General features: G+C 42.1%; 1 protein-coding gene and 1 long non-coding RNA gene across 18 annotated transcripts in view; one reads left to right on the plus strand and one right to left on the minus strand.

The window, feature by feature from the left end:
- NAPEPLD (N-acyl phosphatidylethanolamine phospholipase D) overlaps positions 1-20643 on the minus strand; it is an 89019-nt gene that overhangs the window by 4815 nt on the left and 63561 nt on the right. For 9 of the 17 annotated variants that reach the window (XR_014067201.1, XR_014067199.1, XM_081535789.1 and 6 more), the window contains 3 exons: positions 20148-20454; positions 5825-6471; positions 2840-2954 (listed from right to left, as the gene is read on the minus strand). Coding sequence is in view for 12 of the 17 variants with exons in the window: in XM_081535789.1 (XP_081391915.1) it covers positions 2840-2954; positions 5825-6471; positions 20148-20454 (1069 nt within the window). In the remaining 5 variants the exon portion in view is untranslated. The remainder of the gene's footprint in view (positions 1-2839; positions 2955-5824; positions 6472-20147; positions 20455-20643) is intronic. The other 8 variants (XR_014067203.1, XR_014067202.1, XM_081535799.1 and 5 more) reach the window with 2 other exon arrangements.
- On the plus strand, positions 348-9160 carry LOC145524127 (uncharacterized). The gene is made up of 2 exons (XR_014067219.1): positions 348-449; positions 7193-9160. It is a non-coding gene; the product is annotated as an uncharacterized LOC145524127 (long non-coding RNA).

Here is a 20643-nt window from a genome sequence, read left to right on the forward strand (position 1 = left end):
GTTTTTGTAACCTGATGGACATCCAAGTGGAGAAAAGTAAGTAAACGTGGATTGTAGGGAAAAACCTGGGTTAGAGAGCTTACAGTGCATAGACCGTGTTTAAAGCCATGAGACGGGTGAGATCCCCCAGGGAGTAACCAATTAGAGAAGAGAAGGGGCCCCTGGACTAGGGAGTCCTAACATTCTCACTGCTGGGAGGGAGAGGAGGAACCAGTCACAGAGACTACCAAGGGGCAGCCAGTGATGCAGCAGGAAAACCAGGCAAGTTTTCTGTGGTTTCAGATGTACAGATCTGCTAATAGCTTAGCCACACTTAAGTTTTTTCCTCCCTGCTTGCTCACTTCTAGGTTTATGGCTGTGTTCAGAGATGTGCTGCCACTGTCTGCTGAGTAACAGAGGTTAACTAAGCATTGGTTACCCTGTATTCCTAGAAATAGCCACTTATTAAGGTTAGTTGATAACAGAAATCTACTGTTAGTCTTTTCTTTGCACATAGGAGATTGCTAATATATCACCAGTAAAATATAACTTTAATAGCCCAAGTCAAGAAGCTTTCCTTTGCAAAATTGTTTTTAAGAGATTTCAAAATGATGAAACTCTTCCCCACTTCCCCTGTGTTCTACAACCATATTGTTCTACAACAATAATAAAACACTTACACAATTATCTCACACTAATAATTTCTTTCCTAAACTGTAACTTTAGTTATAAACTATAACTTAGTATGGATTTTGATGTTGTAGCATCTCTGTGAGTTTCTTCACAGGTCAGTTCTTGGCTTCTTCAACCATCTAGAAGATAACTTGAGAAGTAGGCAAGAAAACTATTTTAGTGCAGGCATTTTAGTCCTGCAGGGAAGACAGAAATGCCCCATAGCCCTGGGACCAAACAATATACATTAATCAAGATAGTAGATAAGACATAAATATGAGTAAGTGGTGAAAGCTCCCAGCAGTCTGGACCCACTAAAGGCCAGGCAACTAGCCCCAGACAACTCAAAACTGTTCCCTTTCTAAGATATAAGATACTCAATATAGACAGCCTGGTCATTTAAGAAGTTAGCATATATTATGTAGTGCCTACAGTTTGTTTCCACCAAAACTAGTGACTTAAATGCTTAAATACATGTTAAGAAATTCACTCAACATTCCTCAGATAAAATGTATGTACAGCAACATCTGATTTAAGTGTTGCCAAGTCAAGGATATCCTTAAGCTGCTTATACTGTAGTAAGCAGTTATTACAACTATTTACATGCAAATCATTTTAAACTGTCTGCAAAGCATAGGCTAAACAAACTCCCAGTTGTCAGATTTACACAACTAATGTCAAAAAGACTAAATGAGTTTGTATTTTATGTTTCATTAACAAATAAAGATGAAGGTTAGATTTTTAACAGGAGTAATTCCTGAAGACTGAATAATACAATACCTCTTAAAGACTGAGGTTTTTCTCTCCTCTCCTCAAGTTCCCATCTCAGTCAAAAGCATAACCATCTTCCCAATTACTCAAGTTAAAAATCTAGGACTCATCTTTGACTCTTCTGTTTGCAGGGTTTAATAAAATACTATTACTTCATCTAAGTTGCTGAAATATATTATATATGGAACATAAATAAGCATACTTATATCTAAATTTATATACACATGGAATGCACACACACATGGAATAAGATTCTGCCACTAAATATAGTGGTAAACCTGTGTACTTGTTTTTCTCCAAGTACACAGAAGCACATACTCACCTTCACCCTTCCTATGCCCATGGTCATTCAGCTATTGATTCTATTGTGTCCCCCCAACAGTGTAGCTCAGGATCGTAGCACCGCAGAGTGGGAATTTTGATGGGAGGGAGTAGACAGGGGGCAGGCAGTGTATTAATTATGGAATAAGATGCAACCAGGGAGAAGGCAGGCCAGAAAAAGGAGGGAGAGAGTGAATGCTTAAATAGCACTAAAGCAGAGGACTCCTGCAGAGAGGCCCTGGAATGTGGGAACTGCTGCAGAGAGCAAGGAGAAGCAGCCCAGTTCACTTGTCCATTTCTAAGTTTTGCTTAGGACAGGCCCTGGCTCCAGGAGAGAAGAGAAAGCTTTTTGCTAAGCTTCAGTTTGATCCCACAACTCTGCCTAGTAGCAGAGTTCTAGGGTCCGGATACCTTATAGAAAAATGAAGTCTTCTCTATTAGTCTAGGAATAAAACCACCATTTATTTATCCCAGTGCCTGGCACACAGCAGACACGGAATCAGTGTTTACTGGACAAGTAAGACTTCTGAAAAGTTCTAAGCTGTCCAGCCTTACTTCCCCTGCTGCTCTTGATAGCATTTATACTCTGCCCGAACTCACTGCTCACCATCTCCATGCCCACACTTTCCTCCTCTTGAGATGCCTTCTTCCTTACCTTCTCATAGCCAAGTTTAAATGTCTTCTCTTCCATGAAGCTCTCCCTGATCCCTTCAATTAGTAACAGTCCCTGACTCAGACCCCTTTATCAGTCCCACTTTTTATAACACTTTTAGAGTAATTCCGTACATATCTTGTATCTTCCGCTAAAACAAAAGCCTGCCTTAAGAGGAATGACATGATGATTCATTTTTCTATTTCCTAAGACCACACATATTTTTGGTTATATAAATAATTCAAAAGACCTCATGCAATAAAGGTTTTTTTCACTGTATATACTATTTTACTAATTAATAATTTACCACTGTAATTCACATTGATGACTATGATGACCACGCAGGTTCAGATTCTAGTCTGGTTTCTGAACACACTGCCAGGTACCTGAATCCTATCCTATGTCAGATACACAATGAGTTACTGTGACCACAGTCGTACTTACCTCATTTGCTAAGGCAAAAGTTCCCCAGTGAATTGCCACAGACTTCTTTGTCTGAATATCAATGTGAATCTTTACAGCCTCTTCTGGGTCTACATGCTGGTACTTCATAAACCACCTTAGAAAATAGTAATTTATTAAATATGGCCTTTGAAATATACACTAAATTCTAATTACTGCTTCATCAACCCTTAAGATTCTACACAGGAGTAAGTCACAGTGGTCAAAAACATCTCCCTCAGACCACTAAAATATTTTTTGTACAAACTGCTATAAAGTAGGTAAGTCTCAAGCAAAACTCCCCTTTGACTAGTAAGATTTTGTTCCACATGTATTTTCATTTTACTGAGGATTTATTCTGAAGAAATGTCTTACCTTAAAAAGATATTTTGCAGTCTTGGTATTAATCAAAGAAGTGGAATAATGGGTAACAAATTAAAAATCAAAACTTCAGTTGCAAAATAACCTGAATGACTTACAGAAACCATTTTTTTAACATGCTTAAGTGAAAAAGCAAACAAAAATTACTGTATAATTTGTAATATCAGGAGCAAAAAAAATCCAATTACTAATCAAGGATTTAATTAAACATCATACAACCGAAGATGAGGTGTGTGGTTTGGCAAGAAAAAAGGGGACTTCGGGGGACTGGACAGAGTGTAGAAATGCTGACCGGCTGCCTCATGCCTGGGAAGAGCAGAGCTCTGGAGACAGGGGGCCTGGGCGTGAACCCTGGCTCTCCCGATTCCTGGGAATGCCTGGGCAGCCACTTCAAATTCTCCAGCTTGCATCGTCCTTGTCTGTGAAATAGTAGCTATTCCCACTTCACAGGGGTGATGTGAGGATGAAACAAGACAGTTTATTCAAAGCATCAAAGACAGCACCGACTTAGTTGACAAAACCAGCACTTTTAGGATGAAGAATTATTTCTGATAAGTAAAATGTTCTATCTACAAGTAAATCCTTTGCTTTCCCAGCCACCACTTCAGAAAAACAAGTGTCTTCACATTATTTATATCCTGGGTCTGCTACTGTCAGCTGATGCTGCAGTTAAAACTAAGCGGTCTGGATCCAGCAGGGAGCTGCTCCGGTTTTGAGAGACATTATGGAAAAGTCAATCTATCTGCAATAGCACAAGGGGTGTTATCGACGGTGAGGAGCTGTAGGGCTTAGGACAAAGACCCTGTGTTCTGCTCAACAACAGATGAGAGAAGCACTTGCCCTGCTGTATCTCCTGACACTCAGAAATCAGGGCAGGATGAAGACAGTTTCTACTGGTTCTACTGTAGAATCAGGTGTTTCTACTGGTTTTTTGAAACTTGTACTTCAAAGAAACACACATATCCTTTCTACCTTCATGTCTGTCTGAAATAAATTTAAAATGCTCACTACAGTATAAAAATTAAAAACTTAAAATCCTACCTGACTTGGATAGGGAACTTGATGACAGGGGATCCCAGATGTAAGGATGAAGACATTCTAAGATCACTGAAAATCATTTTGGGTGTAATCATCTTACATTTATAGACTACTTTGAAATGTTGCTGATAACGTTATTTCTAAAACTTTAGTACTGACCAGATAACTGGATTGCAGAGTAGAGGCTACCATGATTTAATTATTTAGAGCAAATACTGCCCCCTCCCCGATCCTTCTCCCATCTTAGGAACAAGACAGCTACAATGCAGGCAGGAAGGGGAATTATATGAGTGCATTTGTGTACCTGGCTGTACACATTGTATCATCACCTATATATATGACACATGTATCCTGCTACATATGAAAACTTATTTTCACAATTACACGTAAGAAGTATTCTAATATACTAAGAAGATATATTGAATAAGGATCAATACCATATAAAATTGATGTGTAAACAGGTTGTCTGATATTTCGAGAGATTTCATTAGAATTGAGAATTAGAAGTATGTGGAAAAGGGAAATTCTGGCAGTGTTACTGGTTCATAATAGTTTTCAATAAGGTAAAAATATCTAGTCCCTTAAATGAAACTAGGGGAAAAAAGGGAGAAATAAGCAGTAATAAAAATAGTAATGGAATGGTTTCGATGAACTTAAAAGTTTTAAGTATAACAAAATCAGAAACAAATGATCAGATTTGCTCAGTTCATCTCTGAGTCAGTGTTCTTCTCTTTGTAGGACTGCCTAAATAAAATGCCATCCTACATACCATTCTGTCTGCATACATGACCTACACACACACCTTAGAAAATAAAGCATTTTTAAAATTAGCCCGTACCTCATTATTTTCAGTGTTTTTTTTCTCTTCACATGTACATATCAACCACAGTCCACTGAAATCTAACCAAGTGCTTTGAAATCACTTCCTTTTTTCTTTAAATAGTGTTAAGGAAAAGATAGGCAGTGGATGGGTCTCAAATGCTAGCGTGACCTTTATCTGCTCTGAAGTCAGGTGACGAGCGCAGAGAGGTTGGAGGGCCAGTGAAACCATGAGTCGTGAAACGGTCTTGACCCGACTGACTTCACTGCTGACTGAAGTGAGACCATCACCAGGGACTGATGCTATAGGCCAAGTCCTTGCTTTTTCTGCCCTCAACACAGGGCAGGGGATGGGGGCAGTCCAGTCATGGAGCAAAAAGGTGGTTCTTTCTATAAGGAGAGTACCTTCCATGTGAAAGGCAAAGCCGGGGTCAGATTTAATGATCGGCTGATGGGTTTAACTTTAGTCAGAATAGTACATGAACTTTGCGCTAGGTATAGTAATTTTTTAAACTGTGGTGTTTTTTCTTGGCAATATAATTTCTGATTTTGAATAATTATTTAACTGATATGACTAATTAAAATGTTTTAAAATTAAAAAAAAACTTTTAACTGAGTCTGACACACAAGCCCCCTACCCCATGTATAACAAAGTCCACCAATAAAATCACAAATTACATGTTTCATGACTACTTTGAACCCAGTTGATTTACCATGTAGCAGGAATGCTTCCTCTGGACATCTACATACCTTGGTTCATACGCTCCAATGGGAATAGCTGCAAGGTCAAAAGGGCCAAATCTTTTTCCTATCTCTTCAAAAGCAGAGCAATAACCAGTATCTCCTGCGAAAAAAAATCGGTTCCAAGGCCCCAAGACAGACCAGCTGCCCCAGAGAACCTTGTTGTCATCCATCAGAGTCCTTTTACACCAGTGCTGGGAAGGCGTGAACACAAAGGTGACCTCGTCATGTCCGGGGACACAGTTCTCTTCCCACCAGTCCAGCTCGATCACATTCTCACAGCCGCATTTCTGCATCCAGTCCAGGAGCCCCAAAGGCACAAACCATCTCAGCTCGTTGCCGAACCGCTCATTGAGAGCGAGGACGGAATTGTAGTCCAGGTGGTCGTAGTGGTTGTGGCTGACAAGGATGGCGTCTATCCGGGGCAGCTCGTTGACAGTGCATGGGGGGCGACGAAACCGCTTGGGACCCACGTGCTGGGATGGGGAGGCCCGAGCACTGAAGATGGGGTCTGTGAGCAAGATGAGCTCATCCATTTCCACCATCACTGTCGCATGTCCCAGCCATGTGACTCTTAAGCCACCTTCCCTCACTCCAGCTTCTTCAGGGTCATCAATAAAATATGGCTTAAGCACCGGGAGTTCTCGATCAAGCTCCTATGTGTACAAAGAAAGGCAGCAGTTAATTTAAAAACAAACAAAAAGAAGGTATATATATCATCATGAGCACATTTTGACCTAAATTATAGAGAGAAGGGTTATTTGAGAAGAACTGAAGTCACCTGATAAATCTTTTTTTTTTTTTTTGCTTTTCTACTGAAAATGCATATACTTCTTTCTGAATCAGACGCAGTAATCACTATATAGTAATGTAAGATCTTACTTGCAAATACAACTGACAAAGGGAGAATTAAATTTAAAACTTTGATTGTAAAGGCTCTCTTCTGTAAGTGCCAGAAGCTGACTGACCTAGATGCAGTCCCTTTGCTCAGCTAGTGCAAAACTACCTCAGGAAGTCAGCCTCTAGAAATAGTAAAGAAGACCTTTGACGACGTAAGTGCAGATCCTGGATCTCTTATGAACCTAACTTTCTGAGTACACAGAATTCAAAGCAGAGGACTGTGATCACTGCTGGATAATCACACACAAAGATGGTTCTCCTCATTCCTTTCCTTTGAAGTTTTCTACCACTAATCAAAGTGAAACGTGGTCCTGACTTGTGATAAGATGATCACTTTTGGGCATAAGCAGGTGTAAAGCAATAACTACAACAAATGTGTTAAGTACTATTCCTTAGGTTATTCTACATTTTATCCTTGAATTAAGCAACAAGAAGCTGTGTTTTAGGGTCATATATGTGTGCATGCTGTCACTTCAGGCATGTCTGACTCTTTGTGATCCTGTGGACAGTAGCCCGCCAGGCTCCTCTGTCCATGGAATTCTCCGGGCATGAATACTGGAGAGGGTTGCCATTTCCTTGTCCAAGGGATCTTCCCAACCCAGGGATTGAACACGCATCTCCAGCAGTTCCTGCATTGCAGGTGAGTTCTTTACCGCTGAGCCACCAGGGGAGCTCATTTTAGGGTCATATTACTGGGTTCTATAAAACTTTCACAAACTGTGTTTTGCTGTTCTGCCACTGAGCTGCATTGAGGTCTCTCCCAGGAAGCCACTCGTGAAACTTGCCAAGTATGTCCCATGAAGCTGTCTTTAGAACTGGGTACCCACTCAACCCTACCTCCACCCTACCTTCCCACTCACCCCAGAAGGATTTCTCTCAGTTTCCTGTACCAGGAAAAGCTCTTCTTTTACAGAGCAATTTGCTTTATTCATTTGATTGTCATGCTCCGATTTTTGCTTGGACTAGGAAGTTCCGAGTAAAGGCTGAAGCTGTGCCATCCATGTGCAGGATGGAACAGGGAAGGACACAGCAGGCAGTGATGGAAAAGACTGCTGTACTAACTTAATCTTAGAACTTTATTGTTCCACCCTACTTGTCCACTTCCTCTTCTATGTTTATCTATCTCCAACCACTATGAGAACAGTATAGAGAGTCCTTAAAAAAACTAAAAACTACCATATGGCCCAGCAATCTCACTACAGGGCATATACCCCAAGGAAACCAGAATTGAAAAAGACATGTACGCCAGTGTTCACTGCAGCACTGTCTGCAATAGCCAGGATGTGGAAGCAACCTAGCTGTCCTCTGAGAGATGAATGGATAAAGAATTTATGGTACATATACAAAATGGAACATTACTCAGCTATTTAAAAAAAAAAAAAAAAGACCATGCATTTCAGTCAGTTCTAATGAGGTGGATGGACTTAGAGCCTATTATACAGAGTTAAGTAAGTCAGACAAAGACAGACCATATATTAAAGCATATATGGAATCCTGAAAGACGGTACCAACAATCCTACTTACAGGGCAGCAAACGAAACACAGATGTAAAGTAGACATAGACTTCTGGACTCAGTGCAGGAAGGCAAGGCTGGGATCATTGATTAGAACAGCACTGAAACATACATTATAACTTGTAAAATAGATGACCACTGCAGGGTAATGTGTGAAGCACGGCATGCAAAGCTGGTGCTCTGTGAAAACCTGCAGGGACAGGCTGGAGAGGGAGGTGCGAGTGGGGTTCAGGATGGAGGGGACACATGTATGCCTATGGCCAATTCACAATGTCTGGCAAAAGAAAAAAAAAATCAGAATATTTTAAACTAATTATCCTCCAAGTAAAATGAATAAATTTTAAAACACACAAACATAAGAGGAACACACCAGCACTCATCAGGATAGAAATGCCACTGGTAACTGCAATGAGGGATCACCTCGGAACAGTCAAAGAGTGTCCACTATTAAAAACTCTATGATCAATCCTAGAAAGGAGCTAACGGTTAAAAGGAAACACGCTAGCCATATCCTCTGAAGGGAAACCAATAAAGCTACTAAAGGAGGACACTATGAAGGTTCCGTGAATGGTAAGGAGACCTACATTCGATCTGTATTCACACGCCTGGGCTTATATCCAAAAGAAACACTAATAAAAAAAATATATGCACCTCACATTCACTGCAACATGCTGTCCACACCTGGAAGCCAGCAACATACTGGCCATCAGCACAGGGTGGTTCAGGAAGACGGGGTACACAGAAGGGAAAATTACTCAGCCATGAAACTCAATGAAATCAGACATGCGCAACAAAAATTCTCACATGACCAAAAACGAGTGATAAACCGTACTACAATACCATACAACCTGCAAGCGCTATCTGACCAAAAATACAAACATCGATTTCTAAAGGGAAACAGACTCACAAATCACAAACATAGAAAAGAAAATTAAGGTATCAAAAGGAAATGCTTTTTGGAATTAACACCTACATACTGACAAATATAAATCAGTAAGAAACGTGGGCCAGCTGGCTGGCACAGAGAAACTTCTTAACACTGGAGTAACCTATGGGACAAGACTAGGTGTACACATCACGATATGTGAATCGAGATGCTTGTCCCCTAAAGCATACACAACGTTAATCAACACTAGTCCCACATGAACGAAAAATTAAACAACAATCTACAACAGAAAGAAGCTGACTCAATTCCCCACATGCCTGGCTCCTCGGGCCTAGTATTTCATCCCTGGAGCCTGAGCTGGCTGTATCCTAATGTTGCACAGTCATGGGGCTCAGGGAGCTGGGAGGCATGTGGTAAGAGAGTATCCCCCTTGGACCTGTCGTGCCTGGAACCTCGGGATGGGACCAGACTGTCCTGATGCAGGAGGGTCACTGGACAAGGAAGGTAAGCAAGGACTGGAAAAACACGATTGACTCTCTGGGCCGCATAGCTTTGCAGTATCACCTGGCTTCCACATATCCTGGTGCTCCAGGGTCCCCATAGAAGCTTTCTTCCTTGGAGACCCTAGCCCAGAAGATAGAAACCTCAGCACCAATCCTTGGCATAAGCTGACACCTGTTCAGAGTAAAGAGTAAGGGGTGGAAGTATTGAGACAGTCCAGGGCGTTTCTTCTGGCACCAGGCATTCCCAGGAACAAGCCAGGAGCAGGGCTTTTCCTAACCTTCTGGCCCTATTAAACCAGTGCTGGGACTGTGAAAATGCTGCCGCCTTGTGGACACTTCTATAAGTACCACTGGAAAACCAGTGCTCTTTTCAATTGCACCAGAAAGCCTGCAAAGCTTTTAATCACCTGGGGAAATTTGCAGGTTCTTTGGAGGAGGAAAAGGCAACCCACTTTGGTATTCCTGTGTGGAAAATCCCATGGACTGAGGAACCTGGAGGGCTACAGTCCATAGCGTTGCAAAAATTCGGAGGAGTAGCATGCATGCAGGCAGGTAACTGAAAGAAAATTCAAAACAGGGCTAAATCTCAGGAAGCCAATTTTAAGAGGTAGATTTTTCTCGGGTTTTTAATAAAAGACATATACTAAAGATGCTCAGTACCCCTCATTAGTAGATAAATTCAAATGTTAACTACAATGAAGGGTCACCTCAAACCAGTCAGAGGAGCCATCATTAAAAACTCTACACATAGTAAATGCTGGGGAAGGTGTGGGGGAAAGGAATCCTCCTAGCCTTCTGCTCAGAAGGTAAACTGGTAATAGCCACCAGAGAGGACACTATGCAGGTTTCTTTAAAAACTAATTATTGCTACATTTGATCTGTAATCACACATCTGTGCTTATATCAGAATGAAACTGTAATGAGAAGAAATTTGTTCACCTTAAGTTTCATTGCAACATGCTTTCAAGAGCTAAAGAACTGGAAGTCAGGCCCCAGCTGTTCATCATAAAACAGATATAAGAGGAAGACATCAAATGGATATAAAAGGGGGCACTAAGCCATGATACACAGTGAAGTAAGTCCAGTTACAAGGACAGAGGTAGACAGGGAAACACTCATACAACGAGAAGCAAGTCAGAAAAAGAGCACTAGCATATGCTGTCACCCCAAGAACAATCAAAAGACTGATACAAAAACACCAATTTGTAAAACAGAAACAGACTCACAGGCTTAAAAAAAGAAATTTAGGGTTACCAAAGGGGAAAGCTGGGGGAGAGGAATAACCTTGCAGTTTGGGATGAACATCTGTACACTGACAGGTATAAAATAGGAAAAAAAATCTGGATCTACTGTCTAGCACAGGGAACTCTTCCCAACACTGTGGAGTAACTTATATGAGACAACAGTCCGAGAAAGACTAGATGGACACCTCAGTGAACTGAAGCAAGCTGCTTCACACCTAAAACAAACATGGCAGGGTTAATCAACTCTATTCCAACATTAACTAAAAAACGACAATCTAAAAGGGAAAAAAAGTGAAGTCGCTCAGTCGTGTGTGACTCTTTGTGACCCCATGGACTGTAGCCCGCCAGGCTTCTCCATCCATGAGATTCTCCAGGCAAGAGTACTGGAGTGGTTTGCCATTTCCCTTTCCAGAGGATCTTCCCAACCCAGGGATCAAACCCGGGTCTCCCACATTGTGGGCAGACTCTACCATCTGAGCCACCAGGGAATCTCAAAAGGGAAAAAAGCTGACTTTATTCCCCACATGCCTGGCTGTTTGGGGCTGGTATTTCATCCCTGGTATCTGAGGCTGGATCCTAAGGCAGGACTCTCATGGGGCTCAGGGAGCTGGGAAGGATGTGCCAAGAAAGCAACCCCCTTGGACCTGTGGTACTGAAACCTTGGGCTGGGACCAGACTGTCTTGATGCAGGAGGGCCATCCAACAAATAAGCTAAGCTAAGTGCATGGAAAACAAGTCAGACCCCTGGGATGCAAGAGCTTTGAAAAGTCAGCCAGGTGCTACGTCTCCTGGTGCTCGGGGACCACACCTCCAGTCTCCTTCCTCAGAGACCCCACCACAGAGGAGAGCAACCTCAGCACCCATCCTTGGCATAAGCTGAGATGTGTCCCAGGGTTAAGGGTAAGGGCTGGAAGAATTGAGACAGCGTCTCTTCTGGCACCCGGGGTTCCCAGGAACAACCCAGGAGCAGGTCTTACCCTGGTCTTGTTCCCTGTAGAACCAGTGCTTGGAATGAGCAAATACTGCTGCCCAGTCATGCTTCCCTTAACAACTGGAAAACTAGTGCTGAGGTCAACTGCCTCATAAGACCTGCGGAGCTTTTAATGAAACCTCCCCTAGAGAAATGTACTGGTAGGTAATGATGAGAAAATACAAAAGAGGGTGAATTTCAGGATATGCAATGAGGTAAATTTTAGTCACAACGTTCTATCGGGGGAAAAAAAAAAGCCTGAGCACCTTCATAGCTCATTAGTAGAGAAACGCAAATGCTAACTACAATGAGGGATCACCTCCCAACATTCAGAGTGGCCATCAGTAAAACCTTTACAAACAATAAATGCTGGGGAACCCTCCTAGCCTGTTCCTCAGAAGGTGAAGTGGTAAGAGCCACCAGTTAGACACTATGGAAGTTCCTTAAAAAAATAATTAGAGCTAAATTATCTGTAATCCCACTCCTGGACACATATCTGAAAGAAACTATAAAAACTTGTACACCTGAAAATTCACTGCAACATGATTTCAATAGCCCAGACTTGGAAGTCAAGACCAAACTGTCCATCACCAAAGAGATGCATAAGGAAGACAGGGTCCATATATACAAGGGAATATTACTCAGCCAGGAAACAGAATGAATCAGACCATTTACAATGACAGTGATGCATCTGGGAAAGCTCATACTATGAGAAGCAAGTCAGATAAGGATCAATAGCATATGAAAGCACCTCCACGACCCATCTAAAAACCGATACAAATCCATTAATTTGTAAAACAGACTCACATCTCAGTATTTCTGAATCAAGGTGCTTCACACCTAAAACAAACATAACCATATTAATCCACTCTACTCCAACATGGGAACGCCATGAACAGTATGAAAAGGCAAAAAGATATGACACTAAAAGATGAGCCCCCCGAGTCAGCACATGTCCAATATGCTACTGGGGAAGAGCGGAGAAATAGCTCCAGAAAGAATGAAGAGGCTGAGGAAGTGGAAACGATGTCCAGTTGTGGATGTGTCTGGTGGTGAAAGTAAAGTTGAATGCTGTTAAGAACAATACTGCACAGGAACCTAGAATGTTAGGTGCATGAATCAAGGTCAATTGGAAGGGGTCAAACAGGAGATGGCAAGAGCGAACATCGACATTTTAGGGATCAGTGAACTAAAATGGACTGGAATGGGCGAATTTAATTCAGATGACCATTATATCTACTATCGTGGGCAAAAATCCCTTAGAAGAAATAAGTAGCCCTCATAGTCAACAAGAGTCCTGAAAGCAGTACTTGGGTGCAATCTCAAAAATGACAGAATGATCTTGGTTCGTTTCCAAGGCAAACCACTCGACATCACAGTAATCCAAGTCGATATCCCAACCACAGATGCCGAAGAAGCTGAAGTTGAACAATTCTATGAAGACTTACAAGACCTTCTAGAACGAACACCAACAAAAGATGTCCTTTTCATCAGTGGAGATTGGAATGCAAAAGCAGGAAGTCAAAAGATAACCTGGAGTAACAGGCAAATTTAGCCTTGGAGTACAAAATGAAGCAGGGCAAAGGCTAATAGTTTTGCCAAGAGAACACACTGGTCATGGCAAACACCCTCTTCCAACAAAAGAGATGACTCGACACATGGATATCACCATATGGTCAATACCAAAATCTGATTATATTCTTTACACCCAAAGATGAAGAAAGTTTATACAGTCAGCAAAAACAAGCCCTGAAATGATTGTGGCTCAGATCATGAGCTCCTTATTGCAAAATTCAGGCTTAAACTGAAGAAAGGAGGGAAAACCACTAGGGCTTCAGGTATGACCTAAATCAAATCCCTGATGATTATACAGTGGAAGTGACAAATAGATTTAAGGGATTAGGTCTGGTAGACAGAGTGCCTGAAGAACTATGGACAGAGGTTCGTAACACAGTACAGGAGGCAGTGACACAAACCATCCCCAAGAAAAAGAATTGCAATAAAGCAAAATGGTTGTCTGAGGAGGTCTCAGATAGCTGAGCAAAGAAGAGAAGTGACAGGCAAAGGGGAAAGGGAAAGATATACCCAACTAAATGCAGAGTTCCAAAGAATAGCAAGGAGAGATAAGAAAGTGTTCTTAAGAGAACAATGCGAAGAAATAGAGGAAAACAATAGAATGGGAAAGACTAGCGTTCTCTTCAAGAAAATTAGAGATACCAAGGAACATTTCATGCAAAGATGGGCACAATAAAAGACAGAAATGGTATAGACGTAACAGAAGCAGAAGAGATTAAGAGGAGTTGGGAAGAATACACAGAAGAAACATACAAAAAAGATCTTAATGACCTGGATAACCACGATAGTGCAGTCACTCACTTAGAGCCAGACATCGTGGAGTGTGAAACCAAGTGGGCCTTAGGTAGCATTACTACGAACAAAGCTAATGGAGGTAATGCAATTCCAGCTGAGCTTTTTCCTAAAAGATGATGCTGTTAAAGTGCTGCACTCAATATGCCAGCAAATTTGGAAAACTTAGCAGTAGCCTCAAGACTGGAAAAGGCGAGTATTCATTCCAATCCCAAAGAAGGGCAATCCCAAAGAATGTTCAAACTACAACACAATTGCGCTCATTTCACACATTAGCAATGTAATGCTTGAAATCCTTCACGCTAGGCTTCAACAGTACATGAACCAAGAACTTGCAGATGTACAAGCTGGATTTAGAAAAGTCAGACGAATCAGAGATCAAACTGCCAACATCTGCTGGATCACAGAAAAAGCAAGGGAATTCCAGAAAAACATCTCCTTCTGTTTCACTGACCATGCTAAAGCCTTTGATTGTGTAGATCACAACAAACTGTGGAAAATTCTTAAAGAGATGGGAATACCAGACCACCCTACCTGCCTCCTGAGAAACCTCTATGCAGATCAAGAAGCAACAGAACCGGACATGGAACAAAAGTCTGGTTCAAAATTAAGAGATGAATACATTAATGCTGTATATTGTCACCCTGCTTATTTAATTTCTATGCAGAGTACATCATGCAAAATGCCAGGCTGTATGAATCACAAGCTGGAATCAAGGTTGCTAGGGGAAATATCAACAATCTCAGATATGCAGATGACATCACCCTTTTGGCAGAAAGTGAAGAGGAACTAAAGACCCTCTTAATGAAGGTGAAAGAACAGAGTGAAAAAGCTGGTGTAAAACTCAACATTCAAAAAACTAAGATCATGGCATCCAGTTCCTTCACTTCATGGCAAATGATGGGGAAAAAATGGAAACAGTGATAGACTTTATTTTCTTGGGTTCCAAAATCACTGCAGATGGTGACCACAGCCATGAAATGAAAAGACGCTTGGCTCCTTGGAAGGAAAGCTATGACCAACCTAGACAGCACATTAAAAAACAGAGACATCACTTTGCTGACAAAGGTCTGTCTAGTCAAAGCTATGGTTTTTCCAGTAGGCATGCATGGATGTGAGAGCTGGACCATAAAGAAGGCCAAAGAATTGATGCCTTAGAACTATAGTGTCGAAGACTCTTGAGAGTCCCTTGGACAGCAAGAAGATCAAACCAGTCAATCATAAAGGAAATCAACCCTGAATAGTCATCAGAACAAATGATGCTAAAGCTCCAATACTTTGGCCACCTGATGCAAAGAGCCAACTCACTGGAAAAGACCCTGATGTTGCAAACAACTGAGGGCAGGAGGAGAAGGAGGAAACAGAGGATGGTTGGATGGCATCATCGACTCAATGGACATGAGTCTGAGCAAACTCAGAGATAGTGTGGCAGGGAAGCCCTGTGTGCTGCGTTCATGGCATCACAAACAGTCAGACACGACTGAACAACAACAACTCCAACATAAACTAAAAAGTAAATGACAACCTAAAAAGGAAAGAAGCAGGCTCTATTCCCGCCTCATGCCTGACTTTTCAGGGCTGGTATTTCATCCCTGGAGCCTGCGGCACCTGGATCGTAAAGCTGGACTGTCATGGGGCTCAGGGAGCTGAGAAGGACGTGCCAAGAGAGTAACCCCCTTGGACCTGTGGTGCCTCGTACCCTGTAATGATACCAGAATGTCCTGATCCAGGAGGGCCATCGGAAAACTAAACTAAGCCAAGTGCAGGGAAAACACAATAGACCCTCTGGGTTGCAAGAGCTTTGAAAAGTCACCTGGCCTCCGTGTCTCCTGGTGCTCCAGGCATTCCCACCTACAGCCTCCTTCCTTGGAGTCCCCACCTACAGAGGACAGCAAGCTCAGCACAGCGCTTTGGCAGGGGTTGAGATCTGACCCAGGCTTAAGGGTAAGGGGTGAAGTATCGAGACATAGCCCAGGTAGGTATTTCTTCCGACACAGTGGGCTCCCACTAACAACCCAGGAACAAGACTTGCCCTAATCTTCTAGTTGCCCTTTGTGACCAGTGCTGGGAAAGAAGAAATGCTGTTCCTTTGTGGACACTTCCCATAACAACAACTGGAAAACCATGAGTGAGGAACTGCATCACAAGGCCTGCAGAGCTACTGTATTTGTGACTTGCCCTCATGCAAAGTGCTGTCCTGCTGCTGCTGCTGCTGCTGCTAAGTCGCTTCAGTCGTGTCCGACTCTGTGCGACCCCATAGATGGCAGCCCACCAGGCTCCTCCATCCCTGGGATTCTCCAGGCAAGAACACTGGAGTGGGTTGCCATTTCCTCCTCCAGTGCATGAAAGTGAAAAGTGAAAGTGAAGTCGCTCAGTTGTGTCTAACTCTTCGCAACTCCATGGACTGCAGCCTACCAGGCTCCTCCGTCCATGGGGTTTCCCAGGCAAGAGTACTGGAGTGGTGTGCCATTGCCTTCTCTGAATGTGCTGTCCTAGGTAATCAAAAAAAAAATACAATACAGGGGTGACTCTCAAGAAGCTCATTTCAACTGGTAAATATTACTCACAAGGCTCTTTTAAGGAAAAAACCCCAGGAATAGATGCTCAACATCACTCACTATCAGAGAAACGCAAATCAAAAGTACAATGAGGTATCATCTTGCACCAATCAGGATCGTCAACATCAAAAAGTCTACAGAGAATAAATGTTGGAGGGGGCTTCCCTGGTGGCTCAGTAGTAAAGAATCTGCCTGTGAATGCAGGACACATGGGTTCGATCCCTGCTCCAAGATCCCACATGCCTCAGAGCAACTAAACCTGTGTCCCAGGACTACTGAGTCTGAGCCCTAGAGTCCGGGAGCTGCAAATACTGACCCCACGCATCGCAGCTACTGAAGCCCACTCACCCTAGACTCCGTGCTGCTCAAGAGAAACAACAGCAATGAGAAGCCCACACACTCCAACTAGAGAGTAGCCCCTCTGCTCTCTGCAACCAAGAAAAGCCTGTGCACCAGTGAAGACCCAGCACAGCCAAAAATGAATGAATAAATAAATAAAATTAAAAAATAAAAAAGAATAAATGGTGGAAAGGCCATGAAGAAATGGGAACCCTCCTATGTTAACTGGTAACAGCCTTTATGGAGAACAATATGAAGGTTCTTTAAAAACTAACAGTAGATATACTATATACCCGGCAATACCACTCCAGGGTGTCTATCAGAGAAATCCGTAATTTGAAATGACAAATGCATCCCAACAGGCATTGCAGCACTATTCACAGCAGCAGCACATGGATTCAGCCAAAATGCCCATCAGTAGATGAAGAAGATAGATGAAGACAGGTAAGGAGGATGTGGTGCATATCCATATAAGGGAACATATACTCAGCCATTAAAAAAAATGAAATTATGTCATCTGCAGCAATGTACATGGCCCTTCCAATGATCATACTGAGAGAAGCAAGTCAGACAGAGAAAGACAAATAAAATCTGGTATCACTTTTAGGTACAGTTAAGGAAAAATGATACAAATGAAGTTATTTGCAAAACAGACTCACAGACTTGGAAAGCTCAGTGGTGGCTGCTGTAGGTATAAGAAAACATGGCAGTGAGGGATAAATTAGGAGTTTGGGATTAACATATAGACACCATTAAATACAAAATAGATAATCAACATGGATCTTCTGTAAGGAATAGGGTACTCTTGTCAATATTTCAGTAATACCCTACATGGGGAGAAGCTTGTAAATCAACTATAATCCAATATAAAATAAAAATTAAACTGAAAATCAAAGAAACAAGAAACCTACCTTTAAAAAAAAAAGGGTGGGATGGGGAGGGAGGTGGGGGGATATACAAGTGGGCGGGGACATAGGTAAACCTATGGCTGATTTCATGTTGATGTTTGGTAGAAACCAACACAATACTGTAAAAGCAATTATCCTTCAACTAAAAATAAATAAATTTTAAAAAATACTTATGCTTCATTAAAGAATTTGGCTCCCAACCCCCCCCCATTTCCTTTTCCGCTTTATTATTCCTCAAAGCACTAATCGTTTTTCACTATCACACATCATTTACTTATTTACTGTCTCTCTTCCACTAAACCTAAGGCCCCAGGAGGCAAGGGTGCTTTCTGCTTTGTTCATGGCTTGAGCTTTAGCACCTAAACAGTGGAGTTTAAGAACCGCTGGCCTGATGAGTTCTCAGAAGTGAACCCAGTTTCTAGTTATCTCTAAATCGTCAGCGTTCAGAGATGTATTTCTGCTTTCATGTGGTCACTGAGCTTCCTCTTTGAAAGGAAGGAATACTAAAGACACTGCTGCTACTGCTGTATTTTTAGAGGCTGTGGCCCAAATACCAGGAAGGAATTTTACCCAACAGGTAGTCTACCCATCTTGGCCTCCTGCCCTATGCCCTTCTTCTCATCTTGACTCCATGTTTCTCTTCATACCGGGTTCTCTAGAAGAAATAAAAATGTTCTTGTTCCTCCCATCCAGGTTTTATTTATTAATCTCCTGACTCACTCTTAAAAAGTGCTGGGAAAATATTATTCATTCTTGTTATTTCTGTTAACTAGGATTAATAGTATGCACATTCCTTGGCATTGAAGTGACAATGTGGGTTGTGTTTTGTTTTTTAATCCCATATCCTTTAAAGAAAAATGGACACACTTACCTAAAAGATCTAATGCTGCCACCAACCACCTACTCCCCCCCTCCTGCCTCCCTGCAGATCAAGCCTTCAGTGATGTCCCTACTCTTTTCCCACCTACTTCCCACTTCCAATCCCACCCACTTCCAGTGTCTGCTTCCTTATCTCTCAATTCCCCACAATCGCTGGCAGGACAGGCACTGCTGGAAAAGAGAGGACAAGGTGGGTAGGAGGAATAGAGCGGCCAGAAACTAAGAAAAGAGAAGCAAGTCCTACTGCAATTGGGAGCCACCCACTCCCAGCCAAAGTGAAATCTCATTCATCTAATAAACCGTAGGCCAAAGTTTGTTTCATCATAAGCATAACTGGCATATTGAAAGGCCAGGAACCTACTCTCAATTTTTAAAGGAGTGGAAGGTTATTTGATGATTTCTTTTAAAATTTTAGCAGCTTTATCCAAGAATGAAGAGCCAAGCACTTTAGGCTTAACCCTCATAATTCATATTCCAAAGCACGGGTTAGTACAATCTGGAACATGTCATGCTCTCTCACCTTTTGTGACCTTCTTCACGCCACCATCCACTGGGATAACCATTGCCAAATACTTTTTATCTTTCTAGGCCTACTTCAAAGATCATCTCCTTTGTAAATCCATTTCCAATCCCATCAGTCAGAATCAACAGCTTCCTTCCCTGCACTTTTAAGACATTCTGTTCCTACTTCCAGCTGCCACCAGATCAGAGCTAGTTACACACACATGCACTTTGCTGTTCCACTATGAATGTGAAGGTACCTTATTCATGTCATCTCTCCAGAACCTTATCATATAAAAGGGCTCAACTGCCTAACTGGAGTATCTTAATACAATTTACAGCAAAGTTAAGGAATACATATATTACGAGCAAATACACGGGGCTTCCCTGGTGGCTCAGTGGTAAAGAATCTGCCTGCCAACGCAGGAGACACAGGTTTGATCCCTGGCCTGGGAAGATCCCACATGCTGCAGAGCAATGAAGTCTGTGCAACACAACTATTAAGCCTGTGTTCTAGAGCCTGGGAGCTGCAATTGCTGAGCCCACCTGCTGCAATTACTGAAGCCCAAATGCTCTAGAGCCTGTACTCCGCAACGAGAGAAGCTGCTACAAGGAGAAGCCTGGGCACTGCAACTAGAAAGAAGACCCAGTGTGACACAACTGGGAAAAGCCCACACAGCAAAACAGACCCAGCGCAGCCAAATAAATAAATAATATTTTTTAAAAAAGAGCAAATACACAGCACTTGGAACACAAGCGCTACCTCTTTGGAGCATGGAACACTGCTGTGATCTCTTTCCATTATCAGCCACCTGAGAGCACTTGGAATAGAGGGATTTTTCCACGTTGGCCAAGGATTAACATATCTCCCATCCTTTCCTTTCTTTGATTTAGTTACGTCTTCTTCTAGTCTGTAATCCAGTTTGAAACTCTTCCTGGAAAACCTAGAAGAATCACTTCCTCCAGAATTCCGTGAATTTTGGCGCTTTCTTACTGCTTCTTTAGGATACTGGCTACTTGCCATTGGGGGCTCGTTGGTTTCATTTTCATCCATGTTCTCTGGTGAAGACCTAAAAACAAAAAAAGCAGAGGGAAGAAGAATATACTGAGTTTTAACAAAGAAGTTAAAAAATACAGATGCTGTCATCTCTATTAGGCTGAAACTTTCTTCCTGCAAAATATCATTTTAGAATCCACTGTTATTGCTTGCTAGTAGAAAAGGTGTTTGTCTTACTTGTTACTGCCTGTGCTGTAATTCA

This window comes from Giraffa tippelskirchi, chromosome 10 (genome assembly GCF_054371585.1).
Source record: "Giraffa tippelskirchi isolate mGirTip1 chromosome 10, T2T-mGirTip1v1.2.pri, whole genome shotgun sequence".
In the NCBI taxonomy this organism is placed as follows: Eukaryota; Metazoa; Chordata; class Mammalia; order Artiodactyla; family Giraffidae; genus Giraffa; species Giraffa tippelskirchi.